We start from the raw sequence: 23842 nt of genomic DNA, 5'->3' as shown, positions 1-23842 counted from the left end.
AAGCAAATTATGGTATAAAACTTTTCTCTCCTTAGGGATATAAGGTTAGGAGATTTATGGGGCAGTTGTGGTGAATTTGGCTCAGAACAGATGGCTTCTAGAACTATTGTTATTGTTTAGTCTCTGGGTTGTCATGTCCGACTGTGTCTGTGCAGAGAGTCGTGCCCATGCAGAGTCGTGTCCGACCCTTTGCAATTCCATGGACTATAGCCCACCAGACTGCTGGAGTTTAAAAATCATAGTAGAATGACTGTCACAGAGAAAAATAGAACTTCCTCTTGTTCTATTAAATTACTAGTTAAAATGATTAATAATTGGTATTTCGCTTTATTGCTAATGAAGTGTTCCATGATCATTAACTATTTAACCCCTGTAACAATGCTTTAAGGTATAATAATCTCATTTCGGGAATGAAGAAATCAAAGCTCTTAAATGTGAATTCTTCATCAAAGGACATTCATCCAAAAAGTAGCACAGACAGAATTTGAACCATGACAGTCTAACTTTGTTCACAGTTATTTCTCTAGAAAGTCTAAAAACTCTAGTCCTAGAATTAAAATGTAACTAGAAATACTACACGGAGAAGGCAATGGCACCCCATTCCAGTACTCTTGCCTGGAAAATCCCATGGACGGAGGAGCCTGGTAGGCAGCAGTCCATGGGGTCGCACAGAGTCGGACACGACTGAGCGACTTCACTTTCACTTTTCACTTTCATGCATTGGAGAAGGAAATGGCAACCCACTCCAGTGTTCTTGCCTGGAGAATCCCAGGGACGGGGAAGCATGGTGGGCTGCTGTCTATGGGGTCGCACAGAGTCAGACACGACTGAAGTGACTTAGCAGCAGCAGAAATACTACAAGGAAAATTTCTCTTCCACATCTTAGACTCTAGTGACAGTAAAGAAGAAATGAAGGATTTTTTTTTTTTACCTAAGTGACTCAGGGAATAAGTAGAAACTATAAGACTAAGGACTAAAATAACTATATATAAGCACTGTACTGTAGTTAAGAAAGTTATTTCCCATGGGAGTACAGGTTAATAACTCTGATTTAAAAAAAAATATGAAGGATTATTAAGTCTTTAGTTTCATCATCCCTGCTCATGCTAATGCAGCAAAAAAGAAATGGAAAAGGAACTGGTACAAGAAACTGTATACAAATAATGCAAGTCTCTCTTTATAATTTCAAAATGCCATGGAATCATGGTTTTAGATTTTTAGTCTTTGATGTTCTCCTCCTATCTGTGTCTCTGATGTTTCCTGCCACTAAAGCCTAAGTGTACTTTTTTCATTTTCTGGACTTCCTGACCTGTGCCTGGAATGGCCATCCTATCATCATTTTATTTTCTTTTCCTCCATCTCACACAATCTATACCCCAGCTCCCATTTATTTTGAAAACAAATCTCTTTCAGGAAATCTTTTAATCATATCCATCATCTAAGAATGGGGTAGATGCAGGACTATTCACATATTCCAAGAAGGAATTTTTCATCTTAATGTGTGTCTTAACTATTTTGTCAAACTTAATTCTTGTTGTGGAAGTTTTGAAGGGTCAAAAAACTACTGATAATGTAACAGGATTAATATATCAAATTTCAAGAATATCAAAGCCCTCCTGATCAATATGGTAGATCTATGTTTGAGCAGTAAAACATTGATCATTGAAAACAGGTGCCAGGCAAAAAACTGGTGACTTAGAGGCAGAAAGTGAAGTAGACTAAGGCTGGAAAGAGCTTCATTAACAGTACTAACTGGGTAAATATGCCTCCTTTGACATATAGAAAGTTAACATAAGTTCTCCCTTCCCAATGTAGTTCATTAGATTTGAAATAATACACAGTAGAAACAAATTTGGACCATTGATCTATATTTCTGTCTTTGTACCAGTACCATACTGTCTTGATGACTGTGGCTTTGTAGTAGAGCCTGAAGTCCGGCAGGTTGATTCCTCCAGTTCCATTCTTCTTTCTCAAGATTGCTTTGGCTATTCGAGGTTTTTTGTATTTCCATACAGTTTGTGAAATTATTTTTTCTAGCTCTGTGAAAAATACCTGAAATTATTTGTTCTAGCTCTGTGAAAAATACTGTTGGTAGCTTGATAAGGATTGCATTGAATCTATAGATTGCTTTGGGTAGTATACTCATTTTCACTATATTCATTCCTCCAATCCATGAACATGGTATATTTCTCCATCTATTAGTGTCCTCTTTGATTTCTTTCACCAGTGTTTTATAGTTTTCTATATATAGGTCTTTAGTTTCTTTAGGTAGATATATTCCTAAGTATTTTATTCTTTTCGTTGCAATGGTGAATGAGATTGTTTCCTTAATTTCTCTTTCTATTTTCTCATTATTAGTGTATAAGAATGCAAGGGATTTCTGTGTGTTGATTTTATATCCTGCAACTTTACCATATTCATTGATTAGTGGAGATATATGCTGTCTGTAAATGCAGGTAGAAAGGGAAAAGGCTCATGACACGGTACTAAAGAACTGGTTCCCAAACTGTTAGAAATTAAAGAGTCCTTACTAATTATATAATCTAACCATCTAATTTTACAGATGAGGAAACTGAAGCCCAGAAAGCAAGAGTCACTTGCCCAAGTTCATATAGTCAGTTAGTGTACAACTGAGTCTAGCTAAAACCAACTTTCCTGATTCTTCTTTTCTCAATCCTTTCATCATACCAAAGTGAACAAGATATAATGTCATATGGGAAAAGTCATGGTATTTTTAAAAAGGAAGTATTAAAATACTTTTTTATAATATACAGTCTGTTTAATTCATTTTATACTTATAAAATAGTCTCTATCATGTGCCAGACATGATTTTAGGCACAACATTTTTATTTCTATAACCAAGCATTATTATTTCATTTATTTTACAGATGAGGGAAGTGAGCCTCAGAGAAGTTAAATAACTTGCCCAAGGTTACAAAGGTAGTAAATGTTGAAGCTGGGATTTCACCCTGAACACACTAGCTCTAGTCTTAATTGCTGTGCTATGCCATATATCAGAAGCATATTTTACTTGCTACAGAGGTCTAAGCATAAATCTAATGATTAAGATTAAATTATGATACTCTAGGATAAGTAAGGCATAAAGTAATGTAAAGGAATGTTACTAGTGCTAAACTAATTACAGAATATTATTTAAAGATGTAACAATGCATACACACACACACACACACACACACACACACACACCACTCTGTCTTAGGTTAGACAGCTGGTCTATATTATTGCTACCCAAAATATAGTCCATGGGCCACCAGCATCACCTGAGAGCATTTTAGAAATTCAAAAACCTTAGGCCTGAGCTTTTGCATTTTTAACAAGCTCCCAGGTTATACAGATGTTCTTAGTTGTTGAACCAACTTTATGTGTAGCAATTTTATGTGTAGCAAGGTTTTAAATTACTTCAGGATGCTTACCAAGTAGGCATCTTGAAAATACGTAGAGATCACTTTACCTTAAAATATTGAGGAAAAGTCTCATATAGTTTAAAATTACTATAGTCAACAACTTGAGGGAAGAGAAATTATATGATTCAATTTATGAAAAGACCCACCCAGAATAGAGTCTTTGAAGAAAAGATTTTACAGCAATTTAACTGTTAACTGAAATTTCAAAAAACTACCATGTGAGAAAGCATGTATACAAAATTCTTTAAGACTCTGATATTTCTTCCTATGAACATACATACCCATGTCTCTTTTCGGGCTGTCCCAGAAGCTTCCACATAGATTAGGTGGGTTGCAGTAAGATACAGACTTCCATTAGCTGGTTTCTTACCTACATAACGATCCAGTAATTTCACGTTTTCTACCTGTTATAAGGGTGGGGTGGAGAAAAATGCTGATTAAGTTATCAACTCACCATCTGTGATCAAAGTGGGGTACCTCAAAGTAAGACAAATGCTGTTAATTTACTACAAAACTTTGAGTTTTTCTGGTTTCTGTCAAGGTAGCAAACTAGTATGATCTGTGTTTCCTTTTTCTAAATCAACCATGAAGAAACTGTAAAAGTGAGATGGAAACATGGATTAAAATTCTAGATGATGTTACTATGATAGGGTAGATGTGTGTAGAAGATAAATAGGATATGGATGAAGTACTAATCTTATTGGAGGAAAGTGGCAGTTATTGTGCATGGAAAAATCAATAAGGGTAAATAACATGAGATTAGATCTTAAGTTTAAGATCTTCCATTAAAGTGCAAGAAAATAGAATACATAAATTTCTAAAAAGCAAGAGAAAAGTTGATTTATCCCAATGGAAAGTAGAAAAAAAAAAAGAGTACCATAAATGGAAATTATAAAATTAAATGCCAGAAATAAGTCCTAATATAAGAGAAATTATAGCAAATATACACAAATTAAACTTACCAATTAAAAGACAGACTTATAGACTGAATTAAAACAAATACTCAACAATATTCAGTCTAAAAGATATATACCTAAAATTAAGAGATGTAAACAAGTTGAAAATAAAAAAGATAGAAAAGATACACTGACAAATATGAACAAAGCTTGAGTAGCATTCTTAAAATCTGACAAGACAGAATTAAGAGACAAAGAACAGGACAAAATACATCTTGCATCATGTACTTGCTTATAGCAGAATTGCAGAGACAAAGGAAACACTTGGATATTTTAACACTTTAATTAGAAATTGATAGATTAAACATACAAAAACAAAAAATAGAAATGAATAGAGATACAGAATACTTTTACAGTACAACTACAAATTTCAAGTTATTAGATATACAGAGAACTCTATATCCAACAAATAAAGAACATAAAATCATTCATGACAAATAATAGAACACTTCTAAAAAGACATCATGATAATGTCTATAAAGGAAGACTCAATAAATACCAAAGGTTCGATATCACACAATCTGCATTCTTATACCATGATACGATGCCATTAGAAATTAATAACAGAATAATAGACAAAGTTAGCATATATTAAGAAACAAAATTATTAAATTAACCTTGGGTTAAAAGCAAACCATAAATGAATTCATAAATATTTAAAATTGAAAAATAATAAAAGCACAACAAGTGAAAAATTGTGGGATACAGTTGAAGCAGAACTAAGAAGGAAATGTACAGCTTTAAGTACACTTATTATTAAACAAGAAATATTAATAAACTAGTTAATCATCCAATACAATGAAGAAAGTAAAAGAACAGAGAAAAAAGACAAATCACAGAAATTAATAAGCAGATAATCACCCCCACATACACACACACACACACACACACCAAAAATAAAACAACAGAAAACATGAACAAAACTAGAGTTTAATTCTCTAAAAAGGTTAATAGATCTTTGAGAAGACTGGTCAAGAAAAAAAAAAAAGGGAAGAGGCAAATACACAAAATACAGATTGTAAAAGGAAAAACAATGTAGCAAAATTCTTTAAATGAGAGTATTATGAACAATATGCTAATACATTGAAAAACTTACATGAAGTGAAAAAATTTCAAGGAAAATCCCTCAGGTCCAGAGGGATTTGCTAGTTAAATCTACCAAACTTTCATGAAACAAACTATCTTATCCAATTGATTTCAGTGTTAGAAAAACAATGACAGTTAGTCTTATTTATGAGGCTAGCATAATCCTCATTCTAAAACCAAACAGACAACTATAAGAGATGAAAATTTATACAATTTCACTTATGAAATATAGATGCAAAAATTCAAATAAAATTATTTAGTGAATCAACAGTATATTTTCAAAAATGTATTCATTTCATCAGGTAAATTTAACTCAAGAAAGCAGAGTTCAACACTGAAAAATTTCAAAGGAATACATCACATGAATAAATTAAAAGAGAAAAATCAAATGATTTATCTCAATTGATAGAGAAAAATACTTTTGAGTTCATTTCTATTTATGATGCTAACCCTTAGTGAATTAGGAACAGAAGTAAACATCCACAACTTGGTAAAGATTATATATTAAAAGCCTACAAAGAATGTCATGTGTAATGGAGAAACTAAATGCATTACTTAAAAATCACAAACAAGATAAAATGGACCCATCTATCACTGCTACTCTTTTAAATATCCTGCTGCTGCTAAGTCACTTCAGTTCTGTCTGACTCTGTGCGACCCCACAGACAGCAGCCCACCAGGCTCCCCTGTCCCTGGGATTCTCCAGGCAAGAGTACTGGTGTGGGCTGCCATTGCCTAAATAGAAGATTATAACCCCATAAATAGCTAAATAAATCTTAAAAGATAAGAGTGAAAAAAGGAAGATCTGCTCTACTAGATATTAAGATATACCCAAAGCCATAGGGTAAAGCAAAAAAAAAGCCAGAAGTACTAGTACAAAACTATACAAATAGATCATTGATAAAGGCTCACAGCTCAAAGGTAGATTTGTGTACGAATGGGCGCTTCATATAGGATAAACGTGGCACTACTAATTATGAACAAAAGATGTAAGTACTTACCAAAAGTGTGGGGAAAACTGTATCAATACATGAAGAAAAATAAAACTAGATCCTTATGTATTACCATATGCAAAAGTGTGATCTAGATATATCTATATGTAAGAGGAAAAACTATAAAGTTACTAGAAAATGCAAACCATGTCAGATCGACAGACAGGAAAAGACTTGAAAAATCAATCAATAACAGAATGGGAGAAAATATATAAAATGTCTAAAACTAACAACAGATCATTATCTAGACTATATAAGGAACTTCTGTAACTTAATGAAAAAAAGACAGAAGCTCTAATAGAAAAGCAGGCAAAAATATAAGAACAGGCAAGTTACAGAAAAGGAAATCCAATAGGCATACAACCATGAAGAGACACTCAAAATACTGGTAATTACATAAGTGAAAATTAAAACTACAAGACATTTCTTTAAGTTTGTAAGACTGGAGAAGACTGGAAGGCTAGAAAATGCCAAGTGTCAGTATGGTGTTGGGGATAAAAGAACCCTCATCTGTTACAAATGTCAGGGGGTGACAGGATATAGACAGATTGAGACCACTCAGGAAATCAATCTGGTACTACATAATTAAAGTAACAAAGTACACTCCATGATCCAGAAATTCTATTTCGGAAAACTAGCCCAAAGAAGTTTTCATATAGGTACTAAAGAGGACACATACAATACAGAACATTTCCATCACAGGGAGAATAGATAATTCAAGATGTAGTGGAGCATTAAGCAGGTATTAGAAGCAATGGGTGGATTTAATTCAGATAACCATTATATCTACTGCTGTGGGCAAGAATCACTTGGAAGAAATGGAGCTGCCTTCATAGTCAACAAGAGTCTGAAATGCAGTACTTGGGTGCAATCTCAGAAACGACAGAATAATCTTGGTTCATATACAAAGCAAACCATTCAACATCACAGTAATCCAAGTCTATGCCCCAATAACTAATGCTGAAGAAGCTAAAGTTGACCAGCTCTATGAAGACCTACAACACTTTTTAGAACTAATATCAAAGAAGATATCCTTTTCATCATAGGTTATTGAAATGCAAAAGTAGGAGTTCAAGAGATACCTGGAACATCAGGCAAGTTTGGCCCTGGCATAGAAAATGAAGCAGGGCAAAGGATAATAGAGTTTTGCTAAGAGAACACACTGGTTATAGCAAACACTCTGTTCCAACAACACAAGATACGACTCTACACATGGACATAACCAGAAAGTCAATACCAAAATCACATTATGTTCTTTGCGGCCAAAGATGCAGAACTTCTATACAATCATGTATTTTCCCGTGATATCACTAATTTTCTTGAAGAAATTTTTGCTATTCTATTGTTTTCCTCTATTTCTTTGCATTGTTCATATAAGAAGGCCTTCTTATCTCTCCTTGCTATCCTGTGAAACTCTGCATTCTGATGGTGGGAAACACAGAAGGCAAAAGGAGAAGGGGACGGCAGAGGACGAGGTCCTTAGATAGCATCACCGACTCAATGGACATGAATTTGAGCAAACTCTGGGAGACAGTGGAGGACAGAGGAGCCTGGCATACTACAGTTCATGGAGTCCCAAAGAGTAGGACACAAGTTAATAACCAAACAACAAGAAAAGGAGCAATAGGTTAGAGGTACACATAGAAACATAAATAGATGCAAAAAATACATAGCTTAGTGAAAAAATAAGAAGCAGAATGAAATACTGAAGATATCACTAGTTATATAAATACAAATTCATGCAATTCCATCATGTTTTGAAGGATATATTCAAATATTCAGTTGAGTTCAGTTGCTCAGTCGTGTCCGACCCTTTGCGACCCCATGGACCACAGCACGCCAGACTTCCCTGTCTATCACCAACTGCTGGAGCTTGCTCAAACTCATATCCATTGAGCCAGTGATGCCATCCAACCATCTCATCCTCTGTCATCCCTGTCTCCTCCTGCCTTTAGTCCTTCCCATCATGAGGGTCTTTTAAAATGAGTCAGTTCTTCCCATCATGTGGCCAAAGTATTGGAGCTTCAGCTTCAGCATCAGTCCTTCCAGTGAATATTCAGGACTGATTTCCTTTTAGGATGGACTGGTTGGATCTCCTTGCAATCCAAGAGACACTCAAGAGACTTCTCCAACACCACAGTTCAAAACCATCAATTCTTTGGCACTCAGCTTTCTTTATACTCCAACTCTCATATCCATACATGACTACTGGAAAATCCATAGCTTTGACTAGATGGACTTTTGCCAGAAAGTAATGTTTCTGCTTTTTAATATGCTGTCTAGGTTGGTCATACGTTTTCTTCCAAGGAGCAAGCTTCTTTTAATTTCATGACTGCAGTCACCATTTGAAGTGATTTTGGGATCCGAGATTATAAAGTATGTCACTTTTTCCATTGTTTCCTCATCTATTTGCCGTGAAGTGATGGTACCACAAGCCATGACCTTAGTTTTTATATATTGAGTTTTAAGCCAGCTTTTTCATTTTCTACTTTCACTTTCATCAGGAGGATCTTCAGTTCTTCTTCACTTTCTGCCGTAAGAGTGGTGTCATCTGCATATGTGAAGTTATTGATATTTCTCCTGGCAATCGTGATTCCAGCTTGTGCTTCATCCAGCCTGGCACTTCACATGATGTACTCCGCATAAAAGCTAAATAAGCGGGGGAACAATATACAGCTTTGACATACTCCTTTTCCAATTTGCAACCAATCTGCTGTTCCATGTCTGGTTGCAACTATTGCTTCTTCACCCGCATACAGATTTTTCAGGAGGCAGGTAAGGTGGTTTAGTATTCCCATCTCTTTAAGAATTTTCCACAGTTTTTCGTGATCCACACAGTCAAAGGCTTTGGTGTAGTTAATAAAAGAGAAGTAGGTGTTTTTCTGGAACTCTCTTGTTTTTTCTATGATCCAATGGATGTTGGCAATTTGATCTCTGGTTCCTCTACCTTTTCTAAATCCAGCTTGAACATCTGGAAATTCATCGTTCATGTACTGTTGAAGCCTGCCTTGGAGAATTTTGAGCATTACTTTACTAGCTTGTGAGATGAGTGCAATTTTGTGGTAGTTTGAGCATTCCTTGGCAATGCCTTTCTTTGGGATTGGAATGAAAACTGACCTTTTCCACTCCTCTTGCCACTGCTGAGTTTCCCAAATTTGTTCTCCACAACATAAAAGTACAAGGTAAAGCAGCAAGTGTAAATGTATTAATAGAAGATACAACAAATTATCCAGAAGACCTAGCTAAAATAATAAATAAAGGTGGCTACACTAAATGATAGATCTTCAGTGTAGATAAAACAGTCTTATTTTGGAAGATGATGTGTCAGGAGCCACGTTAGGCATTACTGACAAAATGGAGGCATGGCCCCAACCCCCTCTCCTCATCTCGCAGGCACGGTCCCGGGATGAAGGAGTTAGGCCTTGTGATTCTGACTTGTTCTTTCCTTTCTTTGGTTGAGTTGGCTGGAAAGAATGTTAAGGTACTTGAGAGAAGCATGAGAAAGCACAAAGTCTTCTGCAGCTGTGCCCAGAAAATAATCTATAAAATAACCATTGACATTTGTTCAAGGATCTATACAAAGAATGTCCCAGGATGAGCATGTGGGCCGGAGCTTGAGGCCATGGGAAGGATTATTATCTGAGACCTGTTTGTGAGGGAAATATTTATGGCAAAAGAAGTTTGCTGAGTTTAGGGTTTAGGAATAATTAAGAATAGCTAGAAGCCTTTTTAGGAGATAGTGATCTTAAGATGCTAGGGGCAAACAGGATTTAGAAAGATAAGAAATAAACTGAGGATTGTGGCATGAGTTACAATGTAATCACAAGTTAAGTATAGGACACATAAGAGAAAGTAGATAATAGATAGTAAAGCCAATTCTGAGAGAATCGCTGAAGCAGGAACTCTGCAGGACAACAATGATTTCTGGAGACAGTAAATCTGGGTGGGGGAAACTAAAACTGTCAAACCTCTGACCTAATGCTTTTGTCAAAGTATAAAAGAAAATCTGAAGCTTGAAATAAACATGTAGTTCCGTACTATGAGTCAGAGGCTACATCATCATCCACCAACACCGCTCACCCCTTCAGGCTGATACCCTGGTTGCTGGAGCTGGACTCCGGCAATGATGCTATCTAGAACCTTCAGAGCTAGAAAAAAGTCAGTGCCTGGCTTCAGATTTCAAAGGACATATTGACTCTCTTGTTAGGACCTAATGCAGCTGGTGATTTTAAATTGAAGTCAGTGTTCATTTAAAATTCTGAAAATCCTAGGGCCCTTAAGCATTATGCTAAGTATACTCTGTGCTCTATAAATGGAAAAAAAAAAAAAAAAAAAATCCTGGACAACACCATATCCATTTACAACATGGTTCACTGAATATTTTAAACCTACTGTTGAGACCTACTATTCAGAAAAAGATTCCTTTCAAAATATTTCCTCAGGTGCCAGTTGTTCCAAGTGTCCAGGCCTGAGGTGTTCTCCTAATTCCTTCCCCTGCTAGCACCTCAAACGGCAGACCACTCATCAAGAATTCTATATCCAAGACCTGAAAATTTGTTGCTTAAGATGATGAATGCTGACATAGATGCAGCTGATGCTGAAAATTATGTGGAATTAGAGGGAAAAAATTACTTATTAATCAAGGGTTGGATTCCCAACACACACTTGAAGACCTCTCTGCAAGAGTAGACGCAGTTAGGGAAGAAAACATGAAGCTAAAATCAGAAAATCCAGTTCTTAAACAATATATAGAAAACTTCATTTTTTTAATTTTATTTTTAAACTTTACAATATTGTATTAGTTTTGCAAACATCAAAATGAATCCGCCACAGGTATACCCATGCTCCACATCCTGAAACTTCATGAAAGATTCTAGTGTTTTTCAAACAACTGACAGAAAAAACAAAAGAAAGTAAGGGACTGATATCCATTATGTCTTTATGGAATTGCTGCTGATCTTTTTTTCCTTTAAAACTTGGATAGATTCCAAAAGTTATAGGACTACTGTTTGTGGCTTCACTTAGTATTTATAAAGATGTCAGATCTGGGAAAAATTAAAAGCATAACAGAAGACTTCCATGAGTTTGTGTATTATGTTAGTCTATGAAAACATGCAAATGCATTGTAGAGACTTTACAATTAGAAATGCATATATTTATGACTTGAAAATGAATGTTATATCAAATTTGCTTTTATTTATAGGTTTAGCTTTCTATTTTACTATAGACACAGAGATACAAGTAAATAAACACCTTGTTGCAACAAAGTGACCAAAATCATACTGAATGCACACCTTTATTTTATTTTTTTTTGAATGCACACCTTTATGTACCCTGTCCACCACTGTGTGCCTCATCTCTGTTTGCTTTCTTCCCGTTTTCCTTCCTCTACGGAAAAAAAAAAAAATGGTTTCACATTTATAAAAAGTAATTTCAGTAGTTACTCATCTAGGAGAGGAAGCAGAACTTCTAACTGCTAAAAATTAACCAAAATAAAATACTTTCTTAGTTAGGGCTTATTTGTTATGTTTAGTAGTAAGATAGGATAGTTGGTTTCTCTTTAATCAACTGAAAATGGAGACTCTAAAAATGAAGATTTTTCTTTGAATTATCATATTGGGAAGATTTGTTGTTAAAAACTTCCTTTGCACAAAATAACCTACGTGCTATCTAAAAAGATGAGCTCTGGTTGTTTGTTTGAAATAGAAAATTTTGAGGAAAAATATAAATAGTTTGGGGAAAGTACTTGTTAAGTACTTGTAACCAACTCCAAATGTTTTTTACTCAAGATTTCTGTTATCTCTAGCACAGATTAGATTGTGGGGGGACTATATAAGAAAATGAATTAAGTTTGGCTAGCCTTATATAAACCACACTTGGAAGAAAATAAAGTTTGGTCTCAGGTTTAATATCTAGCAGATCAACTTGGCAAAGTCCCTTAAGAGTGTATTAGTATCAAAATCATGAACAAAATGGGAAAATTTTACATGTATACTAATTGATGCTTTCTCAGTATTTTATCATACTACTCCCAGAATTTTCTGTAAACACAACTACTGGTTTACAGCGTTTTAGTCACTTAAGATTTCATTTTTTTAAATTTACTTTGTAGATTCCATTTGATAAGGAAACCAGTATCAGAAGTAATATTAAAATGTTAAATAGGAAAAGAGATCCACTAATATAGTTTATGGTTATTAAACTTTAAGCTAATGATGGAATAATCTTATGTTTGTATTGGTGTAAGATTTGATGGCTTTAGCTGTATGAATATGTAATAGTCATACATAGACATTTTGCAACTCTGTGACATAATTTTCAAACATTTAAAATTGTGTTGCAGTTATGCTTGGCTGTTTAATATAAAACAGTCTCAAAAAATATATTATTAATTGCATCCAGTCAACCAAGAGAATGTGCACATGATTCATGTTGTTTTAAGCTTGCTAACACAACATCCCTTCTGCAGCCCATATATCAAGAAGTCATTCTGATTTTTAGAGTTTATTATTTAAGAGATATATTTTGTAAGGCTATAGCTGCCATAGATAGTGATTTCCCTGATGGATATGTTCAAAGTAAGTGTAAATCCTTCTGGAAAGGATTCACTATTCTAGGTACCACTAAGGACATTCATGATTCATGGGAAGAGAACAAAATATCAACATTATCAGGAGTATGGAAGTTAGTCATCATAAATGACTTTAAAGGGATCAGTCCTCAAAAGTGATGGAAATATCAAGAAAACTAGAATTTGAAGTGGAGGCTAAAGATGTGACTGAATTATTATATTAAATGAAGTAAGTCATAGAAAGACACATATTACATGATATTACTTGTATGATACAAATGAATGTATTTTCAAAATAGAAATCGACTCAGAAATAGAAAACAAACTTATGATTACCAAAAGGGACAGTGGGATAGTGGGAGAGGAGGAGAGACAAATTAGGAGTTTGGCATTAACATATACACATCACTATATAGAAAATAGGTAAACAAGGACCCGCTGTATAGCATATGGAACTATACTCAATATCTTGTAATAACTTACAGTGTAAAAAAATTTGAAAAAGAGTGTGTATATATATATAATTGTGTATAATTGAATCACTTTGAGATATGCTAAAAACTAACACAACATTGTAAATTAACTATTCTTCAATAAAAGAGAAAAATTATACCCAAAAATGTGACTAAATTGCTGCAATCTCACAATAAAACTTTAACGAGGGAGATGTGTCTTATGGATGAGCAAAAAATGTGGTTTCTGGAGATGGAATTTACTCTTGGTGAAAGAACTATGAAGATTCTTGAAATTACAGCAAAGGATTTGCTGTAATCATAAACAATGATTAGCAGCAGCAGGACTTGAGAGGGTTGACTCTACTTGTGAAAGAAGTTCTAAAGTGTATAAAATGCTGTCAAATAGCACTATATGCTACAGAGAAATTGTTCATGAAAAAAAGAGTCAATTAGTGTGGCAAATTTAATTGTTGTCTTATTTTAAGAAATTACCAAAGCCACTCCAACCTTCAGCAACCCCAATCAGTCAGCAGCCACCAACATCAAGGCAAGAAAATTACAAATTGCTGAAGGCTCAGATGATGTCTAGCAATTTTTTAATAATAAAGTGAAAGTGAAAGTCGCTCAGTCATGTCCAACTCTTTGTAATCCCATGGACTATACAGACCATGGAACTCTCCAGGCCAGAATACTGGAGTGGGTAGCCTTTTCCTTCTCCAGGTGATCTTCTCAACCCAGGAATCGAACCCAGGTCTCCCACAGTGCAGGCAGATTCTTTACCCGCTGAGCCACAAGGGAAGCCCAAGAATATTGGAGTGGATAGCCTCTCCCTTCTCCAGTGGATCTTCCTGATCCAGGAATCAAACCAGGGTCTCCTGCATTGCAGGAGGATTCTTTACCAACTGAGCTATAGGGAAGCCCTTTAAATAATAAAGTATATTTAAATTAAGGTATATACATTGTTTTATTAGATATAATGCTTTATCACACACTTAGTAGACTAAAATATAATATAAACAAAATTTTACATGCACTGAAAAGCAAAAAAGATAAATGTGACTTGCTTTATTGTGATACTAATTTCATTGCTGTGGTCTGGAACAATATCTCCAAGGAATGATGATAAATGAAAGATGGTCTGGCATTGATCAATGATGGTAACACACCATGAGTGAGGTACACGTAATGAACTCAATTCTATATATCTGAGGTTGAAAAACAGAGACAAACAAAAAGCCACGTTTCCTTTTTAAATTATGGGAAATAACCTTTTAGACACTTAAAAGGTATTCTATAATGTTGGCCTCTTTAATTCATCCACACTCATGGTTGAACTAATTTTTAACATTTGTACCTCTACATCCTTAGGCATTTTGACTTTCATTTACAATGGGATAAAAAGAGAAATGCCTGAGACCACATCAACATAAAATTCCTAGCCCAATGCTCTTTTTTCTTTTTTTTGAAATTTGTTTAACTGGAGGATAACTGCTTTACAAAGCTGTGTTGGTTTCCGTTGTACAGCAACATGAATAAGCTCTACATATACATATATCCCCTCCCTCTTAAGCCTCCCTCGAATCTCCCTATCCTACCTCTCTAGGTCATCACACAGTACTGAGCTGAGTTCCCTGTGCTATACAGCTACTCCCCACTAGTTATCTGTTTTACACATGGTAGTATACATATTCAGTGTTACTCTTCCGATTAATCCCAGCTTCTCCTTCCCCTGCTGTGTCCACAAGTCTGTTCTCTACATCTGTTTCTCTAGTCCTGCTCTGCAAATAGGTTCATCAGTACAATTTTTCTAGATTCCATGTATATGGGTTAATAAACAATATTTGATTTTCTCTAACTTACTTCACTCTGTATAACAGGCTCTAGGTTCATCCATCTCAGTAGAACTGTCCCAAATTCTAACCTTTTTATGGTTGTGCAATGTTCTATTGTGTATATGCACCACGGCTTCTTTATCCATTTATCAGTCAATAGACATTAGTTCTCTTTCATGTTTTTATTGTTGTTGTTCAGTCATGCAGTCATGTCCAACTCTTTGTGACCCCATGCACTGCAGCATACCAGGCTTCCCTGTCGACACTTCACAGTCTTCCAGAGGTTGCTCAAACTCATGTCCATGGAGTCAATTATATCATCCAAACATCTCATCCTCAGTCGCCCCTTCTCCTCTTGCCCTCAATCTTTCCCAGGATCAGGATCTTTTCCAATGAGTCAGCTCTTCACATCAGGGGGCCAAAGTGTTATGTTAGAGCTTCAGCTTCAGCATCAGTCCTTCCAATGAATATTCAGGGATGATTTCCTTTAGGATTGACTGGTTTGATCTCCTTGTTGTCCAAAGGACTCTCAAGAGTCTTCTCCAGCACCACAGTTTGAAAGCATCAATTTTTTGACACTCAGCCTTCTTTATGGTACAACTTTCACATCTGTTCTAGCTATTACAAATAGTGCTGCTATGAACACTGGGGTACATGCGTCTTTTTGAATTATGGTTTTCTCAGTGTGTATGCCCAGTATAAGGATTGCTGGGTCATAAGGCAGATTTATTCCTAATTATTAACGAATCTCATATTGTTTCCCATAGTGGTTGTATCACTTTACATACCTATCAACAGTGAAAGAAGGTCCCCTTTTCCCCACATCCTCTCCAGCATTTATTGTTTGTAGATTTTTTGATGATGATAATTCTGATCAGTGTGAGGTGATATCTCACTGTAGCTTTGATTTGGATTTCTCTAATAATGAGCAGTGTTGAACATCTTTCCATGTGTTTCTCGGCCATCTGTAAGTCCTCTTTGAAGAAATGTCTGCTTAGGTCTTCTGCCCATTTTTTGATTGGGTAGATTTTCTGATATTTAGCTTCATTCGCTGCTTGTACATTTTAGAGATTAATCCTCTCTCAGTTGCTTCATCTACAATTACTTTATCCCATTCTGAAGGTTATCTTATCTTGTTTATGGTTTACTGTGCTATACATTTGATTATTTTTGTTTTTATTTCCATTACTCTAGGAGGTGGGTTCCACGTCCAGTTCTAACTGTTGCTTCCTGACCTGCATATAGGTTTCTCAAGAGGCAGGTCAGGTGGTCTGGTATTCCCATCTCTTTCAGAATTTTCCACAGTTTATTGTGATCCACAAAGTCAAAGGCTTTGGTATAGTCAATAAAGCAGAAATAGATGTTTTTCTGAAACTCTCTCCCTTTTTTGATGATCCAGCGGATGTTGGCAATTTGATCTCTGGTTCCTCTGCCTTTTCTAAAACCAGCTTGAACATCTGGAAGTTCACGGTTCACGTATTGCTTAAGCCTGGCTTGGAGAAGGCTATATATTGTCACCCTGCTTATCTAACTTCTATGCAGAGTACATCATGAGAAACTCTGGGCTGGAAGAAGCATAAGCTGGAATCAAGATTGCTGGGAGAAATATCAATAACCTCAGATATGCAGATGATACCACCCTTATGGCAGAAAGTGAAGAGGAGCTAAAAAGCCTCTTGATGAAATGAAAGAGGAGAGTGAAAACGCTGGCTTAAAGCTCAACATTCAGAAAACTAAGATCATGGCATCTGGTCCTGTCACTTCATGGGAAATATATGGGAAAACAGTGGAAACAATGTCAGACTTTATTTTGGGGGGGCTCCAAAATCACTGCAGATGGTGACTGCAGCCATGAAATTAAAAGACGCTTACTCCTTGGAAAGTTATGACCAACTTAGATAGCATATTCAAAAGCAGAGATATTACTTTGCCAACAAAGGTCTGTCTAGTCAAGGCTATGGTTTTTCTAGTGGTCATGTATGGATGTGAGAATTGGAGAAGACTCTTGAGAGTCCCTTGGACTGCAAGGAGATCCAACCAGTCCATTCTAAAGGAGATCAGTCCAAGGTGTTCATTGATAGGACTGATGCTAAAGCTGAAACTCCAATACTTTGGCCACCTCATGCGAAAAGTTGACTCATTGGAAAAGACTCTGATGCGGGGAGGGATTGGGGGCAGGAGAAGGAGGGGACAACAGAGGATGAGATGGCTGGATGGCATCACAGACTAGATGGACATGGGTTTAGGTGAACTCCAGCAGTTGGTGATGGACAGGGAGAGCTGGCGTGCTGCAATTCATGGGGTCGCAAAGAGTCGGACATAACTGAGCGACTGAACTGAACTGAACTGAGGAGGTGGCTTGGGCTTCCATGGTGACTCAGAGGGTAAAGAATCCTCCTGCAATGCAGGAGACCTGGGTTTGCTCCTTGGATTGGGAAAATCACTTGGAGGAGTGCATGGCAACCCACTCCAGTAATCTTGCCTGGAGAATCCCCATGGACAGAGGTGCCTGGCAGGCTACAGTCCATGGGGTCACAGAGTCAGACACGATTGAGCGACTAAGCAGAGCACAGCACAGGTGGTGGGTCAAAGAGGATCTTGCTGCAACTTATATCAAAGAATGTTCTGCCTATGTTTTCCTCCAAAAGTTTTAGAGTGTCTGGCCTTACATATAGCTCTTTAATCCATTTTGAGTTTCTTTTTGTGTATGGTATTAGGAAGTGTTCTAATTTCATTCTTTCACATGTAGCTCTCCAATTTTCCCAGCACTACTTATGGAAGAGGCTATCTTTTATCTATTGTATATTCTTGCCTCCTTTGCCAAAGATAAGGTGCCCATAGGTGCATGGGTTTATCTCTGGGCTTTCTATCTAGTCTGAAGTCAGGAAGGTTGATTTTTCCAGCTGTTTTTCTTTCTCAAGATTGCTTTGGTTATTCAGGGGTATTCGTGTTTTCATATAAACTGTATTTTGTGTGTGTGTGTATTCTATGAAAAATGCCATTGGTAATTTGATAGAGACTGCAATCAACCTATACATTACTTTGCTTGGTAGGGTCATTTTCACAATATTGATTCTTCCAATCCAAGAACATGGTATATCTCTCCATCTGTTTATGTTATATTTGATTTCCTTTATCAGTGTCTTATAGTTTTCTGCATACAGACCTTTTGTCTCTTTAAGTAGTTTTATTTTAGGTGTTTTATTATTTTTATTGCAATGATGTTTCCTTAATTTCTCTTTCTGACTTTTCATTGTTAGTGTATAGGAATGCAAGGGACTTCTGTGTATTAATTTTGAATCCTTGGACTTTACTTAATTCATTGATTAGCTCTAGTAATTTTGGGGTGGCATTTTTAGGGCTTTCTATGGCATCACTGACTTGATGGACATGAGTCTGGGTGAACTCCGGGAGTTGGTGATGGACAGGGAGGCCTGGCGTGCTGCGATTCATGGGGTCGCAAAGAGTCGGACATGACTGAGCGACTGAACTGAACTGATGTATACTATCATGTCATTTGTAAATAGTGAAAGTTTTACTTCTTCTTTTCCAATTTGGATTTTTAAATTCATTTTTCTTTTCTGACTACCCTGCCTAAGAATTCCAGGACTACATTAAATAACAGTGGCAAGAGAGAGCACCTTTGTCTTGTTCATGATCTTAGAGGAAATGGTTTCAGTTTTTCAACATTCAGAATAATGGTTGCTGTGGGTTTGCCTTTATATAGTGTACATTAGATTTAGGTTGGTTCCTTCTATGCCCATTTTCTGGAGTTTTTTTTTTTTTTTTTATCATAAATGGGTGTTGAATTTTGTCAAAAGCTTTTTCTGCATCTATTGAGATGATCATATGGGTTTTATCTTTCAATCTGTTAATTGAACATTGTGTTTAACATTGTGTGTAACATTGTGTATAACATTGATTGATTTGTGTATACTAAATAATCCTTGCATCCCTAGGATAAACTCCACTTGATCATGGTGTCTGATCCTTTTAATTTGCTGTTTGATTCTGTTTGCAAGTATTTTGTGCAGGAGTTTTGCATCAGTGTTCATCAGTTACACTGGCCTGTAATTTTTGTTGTGATATCTTTGGTTTTGTTATCAGAATGACGGAGGTCTTGTAGAATGACTTTGGGATTGTCCCTCTCTCTGCAAATGTTTGGAAGAGTTTGAGAAGGATAGGTGTTAGCTCTTCTCTAAATATTTGATAGAATTCACCTATGAAATCATCTGTCCCTAGGATTTGTTTGTTGGAAAATTTTTCATCACAGTTTTGATTTCAATTCTTGTGACTGGTCTATTCTTACTTTCTATTTCTTCCTGTTTCAGTCTTGGAATGTTGTACTTTTCTAAGAATATGTCTATTTCTTCCCAGTTTTCCATTTTATTGGCATATAACTGCTCATAGTATTTAATCCACTTACATTTAAATTAATTATTTACATATATGTTCCTATTGGCATTTTCTTAATTTTTCTGGGTTGTTTTTGTAGGTCTTTTCTTTCTCTTCTGTTTCTTGCCTAGAAAAGTCCCTTTAACATTTGTTGTAAAGCTGGTTTGGTGGTGAGGAATTCTGTTAACTCTTGCTTGTCTGTAAAGCTTTTGATTTCTCCATCAACTTTGAATGAGATCCTTGCTGTGTAATCTTGTTTAAGTTCTTCCCTTCCATTACTTTAAATATATTCTGCCACTCCCTTCTGGCCTGTAGAGTTTCTGCTGAAAAATCAGCTGTTAACCTTATGGGGATTCACTTTTGTATGTAATTTGCTGCATTTCCCTTACTGCTTTTAATATTTTTTATTTGTCTTTAAATTTTGTTAGTTTTATCAATATGTGCCTGGGCATGTTTCTCCTTGGGTTTATCAGACACTGTGCTTCCCAAATTTGATTGACTATTCCCTTTCCCATGGTAGGAAAGTTTTCATCTATAATCTCTTGAAAGATTTTCCAGGTCCTTTCTCTTTCTCTTCTTCTGAGATGCCTATAATTTTAATGTTGGTGTATTTAATACTGTCCCAAAAGTCTGAGACTGTCCTAAATTATTTTCATTCATTTTTTCTTTATTCTGCTCTTCAGCAGTTATTTTCACAATTCTACCATCTAGCTCACTTATCAATGTTTCTACCTCAGTTATTCTGCTACTGATTTCTTCTAGAGTATTTCTAATTTCAGTAACTGTGTTGTTTATCTCTGTTTATTCTTTATTTCTTCTAGGTCATATTAAATGTGTTAATTGATTCTTGCATTTCTTCCATTCTATTTTCAAGGTTTTAGATATATTTACTATCATTACTCTGAATTCTTTTTCAGGTAGCCTGCCTATTTCCTCTTCATTTATTTGGTCTTGTGGGTTTTTACCTTGTTCCTTCATCCTCACAATATGCCTATTTCCTCTTCATTTATTTGGTCTTGTGGGTTTTTACCTTGTTCCTTCATCCTCACAATATTTCTGTCTTTTCATTTTGTCTGAGTTATTATATTTGGGGTCTCCTATCCCCAGGCTGTAGTATTACAGTTTTTCTTGCTTCTGTTCTCTGCCCCTCGTGGGTGAGGTTTGTCCAGTGGCTTGCACAGGCTTTATGTTGAGAGGGGCTTGTGCATTCCTTCTGATGCATGGAGATGAGCTTTTTCCTCTAATGGGCAGGATTGTGTGAGGTGATGTGTTTTGTAGTAACAATGGGCAGTCTGTATGATGATTGGGTTTGTGTTCCAGTCTTGCTTGTCATTTGGGTGAGGCATCTAGTATTGGGTGCTGCAGGCAATTGGGTGGTGCTGATCTTGGATTCAGATGGAGGCATTCATGGGATTTCTCATCAATTAATACTCCCTGGGGTCAGAACTTTTCTGATGATCTAACATCCTGGACTCAGCTCTCCATCCAACAGGTTCAGGGCCAACTTCTGGTTGGGGAACCAAGATACTACAAGCCATGATAATAAAAGGGATTTTTAAAAAGGAAACAATAAAAATCATAAAACACAAATGGTAAAAGCAGTATCACTGAAACAGAAACAAAAACAAATACACATACACAAGAAACTAAAAGAGATGAAATAAAACAAACCATAAGAGAGCAATTCAATCAACAAAAGAAATAAAAAATGAAATCAACCAATTAAAAACAAAACTAACTGAAACACAAAACAGAAAGCAAAACTGAAGCAGAGCACCAACAGAGGAATAAAGCCAAGAAAACAAGGGAAACAGCCAAAAATGGTAAAAACAAAAACAAACAAACAAAAAAAAAAACCCAGAAAAGCCAAGCTGAAACAGAGGTATAGAAACAAGAGATCTACATATGTTTTAAAAAAGACACAGAACAGCAGAAAGCCAAAGTAGTAAAAGTATATAAAAGAAACAAAAAGTATGATTTACAAAATCCAAAAAGCCTTAATAGAGATAATAATAACAATTGCAACAAGAGAAAGAAGAGATTAAAGGCAAAAAAAAAAAGCAAAACAAACAAGAGAATGAACCAAAACATAAAAAATAATAAATATTTTCCTAGGATCTCAGCTGTCACCGCCCTTGCCTCTGCTGTGAACCACAACCCATCTCCACCTCCCTACAAGGCCTTCCAATGCTGTGGAGGGCTGGTCTCTGTACCTGCAATGGGCCCTGTGGGGACAGCTCAGACCCTAATCTGATTCTACTCCTGCCTGTGCTTCTCACCAATCTCTATGTCTGCCAGAGCTAGAGCAGTTTCTTTTGTAGGAACACTAATTGTCCTTTTACATTCCATGGATGGTTTTTTATATGCTTCATTAGTCACTTTGCCCCTGGAGCTCAATTGTGGCTTCATCTCTATATTTGCATTGGAGTCATTCACAGGAGCTGCTCTTGAGGCTGCTCTGAAGGATTTGGGTTTGCTCCAGCGAGGATAGGGTATGGAGGTGGCATGGCTGCTCGGATTGTGATGACCCTGGTGGTGCCAGTTTTGCAACGAAGCCACATTGGCCACAAGAGCAGGACTGCCCTGGATGCTCCTTCTCTACTGTGCAGCAGCCAGTGCTTCGGTGTAGGGAGACAGAGGCTGCAGAGGTGGCTCCATCTGTTCCATGTGACTCAACAGTAGTGCTCTGTTTCCATGACTGCCCAGTTTGTATCCAAAGGGAGATTATCTCCTGTTGCAGATTTCCTCCTCCCTTTCCTTCAAGCCAAATCCCCACACTCAACAGCGGTCCTCACCCTGGGATTGTTCTCCAATCCCCATGATCCAGTTCCCAGCACCCGTGCACACCAGTGGACCCACACTCAGTCCAAGGTACATAGGCATGGGTTTTTTGTGTGGTTGTCACTCTATTCAGACTCATAGATCAGCTGTTTCACCTGCAATGCCAAAATTGGAGCAATGTGAAAAATTCATTTCAGTTCAGTTGCTCAGTCATGTCTGACCCTATATGATCCCATGGACTGCAGCTGCTAGGCTTCCCTGTCCATCATCAGCTCCAAGATCTTGCTCAAACTCATGTCCATCAAATCAGTGACGCCATCCAACCATCTCATCCTCTGTCATCACCTTCTCCTCCTCCCTTCAATCTTTTCCAGCATCAGGTTCTTTTCAATGAGTGAGTTCTTCACATCAGGTGGCCAAAGTATTGGAGCTTCAGCTTCAGCATCAGTCCTTTCAATGGATATTCGGGACTGATTTCCTTTAGGAGGGACTGGTTGGATCTCCTTGCAGTCCAAGGGACTCTCAAGAGTCTTCTCCAACACCACAGTTCAAAAGCATCAGTTCTTTGATGCTCAGCTTTCTTTATAGTCCAAATCTCACATTCAAAAATGGCTACTGGAAGAAACTATAGCTTTGACCAGATGGACCTTTGATGGCAAAGTAATGTCTCTGCCTTTAGTATGCTGTCAAGGTTGGTCATAGCTTTTCTTCCAAGGAGAAAGTGTCTTTTAATTTCATGGTTGCATTCACCATCTGCAGTGATTTTGGAGCCAAAAACAATAAAGTTTGTCACTGTTTCCATTGTTTCCCCATTTCTTTGTCATGAAGTGATGGGACAAGATGCCATGATCTTAGTATTTTGAATGTTGACTTTGAAGCCTACTTTTTCACTCTCCTCTTTCACTTTCATCAAGAGACTCTTTAGTTCTTCTTTGCTTTCTACCATAAGGGTGGTGTCACCTGCTTATCTGAAGTTATTGATGTTTCTCCCAGCAATTTTGATGCCAGCGTGTGCTTCACCCAGCCCAGGATTTTACATTATGTACTCTGCATATAAGATAATTAAGCAGGGTGACAATATACATCCTTGAGCTACTCCTTGCCAATTTGGAGCCAGTCTGTTGTTCCATGTCTATTCTAACTGTTGCTTCTTGACCTACATACAGATCTTTCAGGAGCCAGGTAAGGTGGTCTGGTATTCCCATCTCTAAGAATTTCTCACAGTTTGCTGTGACCCACACAGTCAAAGGCTTTGGCATAGCCAATGAAGCAGTAGATGTTTTTCTGGAACTCTCTTGCTTTATCGATGTTAGCAATTTGATCTCTGGTTCCTCTGCCTTTTCTAAACC

At 36.6% G+C, this 23842-nt stretch overlaps 1 protein-coding gene across 3 annotated transcripts in view; it reads right to left on the bottom strand.

The window, feature by feature from the left end:
* The window catches only part of MTMR8 (myotubularin related protein 8), a 285490-nt gene that overhangs the window by 226092 nt on the left and 35556 nt on the right, over positions 1–23842 (bottom strand). For all 3 annotated transcript variants that reach the window (XM_059883794.1, XM_024988169.2, XM_059883795.1), the window contains exon 2: positions 3707–3829. In XM_059883794.1, coding sequence (XP_059739777.1) covers positions 3707–3829 — 123 coding nt within the window. The remainder of the gene's footprint in view (positions 1–3706; positions 3830–23842) is intronic.

The sequence above is a fragment of the Bos taurus genome, chromosome X (genome assembly GCF_002263795.3).
Source record: "Bos taurus isolate L1 Dominette 01449 registration number 42190680 breed Hereford chromosome X, ARS-UCD2.0, whole genome shotgun sequence".
In the NCBI taxonomy this organism is placed as follows: Eukaryota; Metazoa; Chordata; class Mammalia; order Artiodactyla; family Bovidae; genus Bos; species Bos taurus.
The sequence above is the reverse complement of the archived record's forward strand: the minus strand, read 5'-3'. Positions and strand labels throughout refer to the sequence as shown.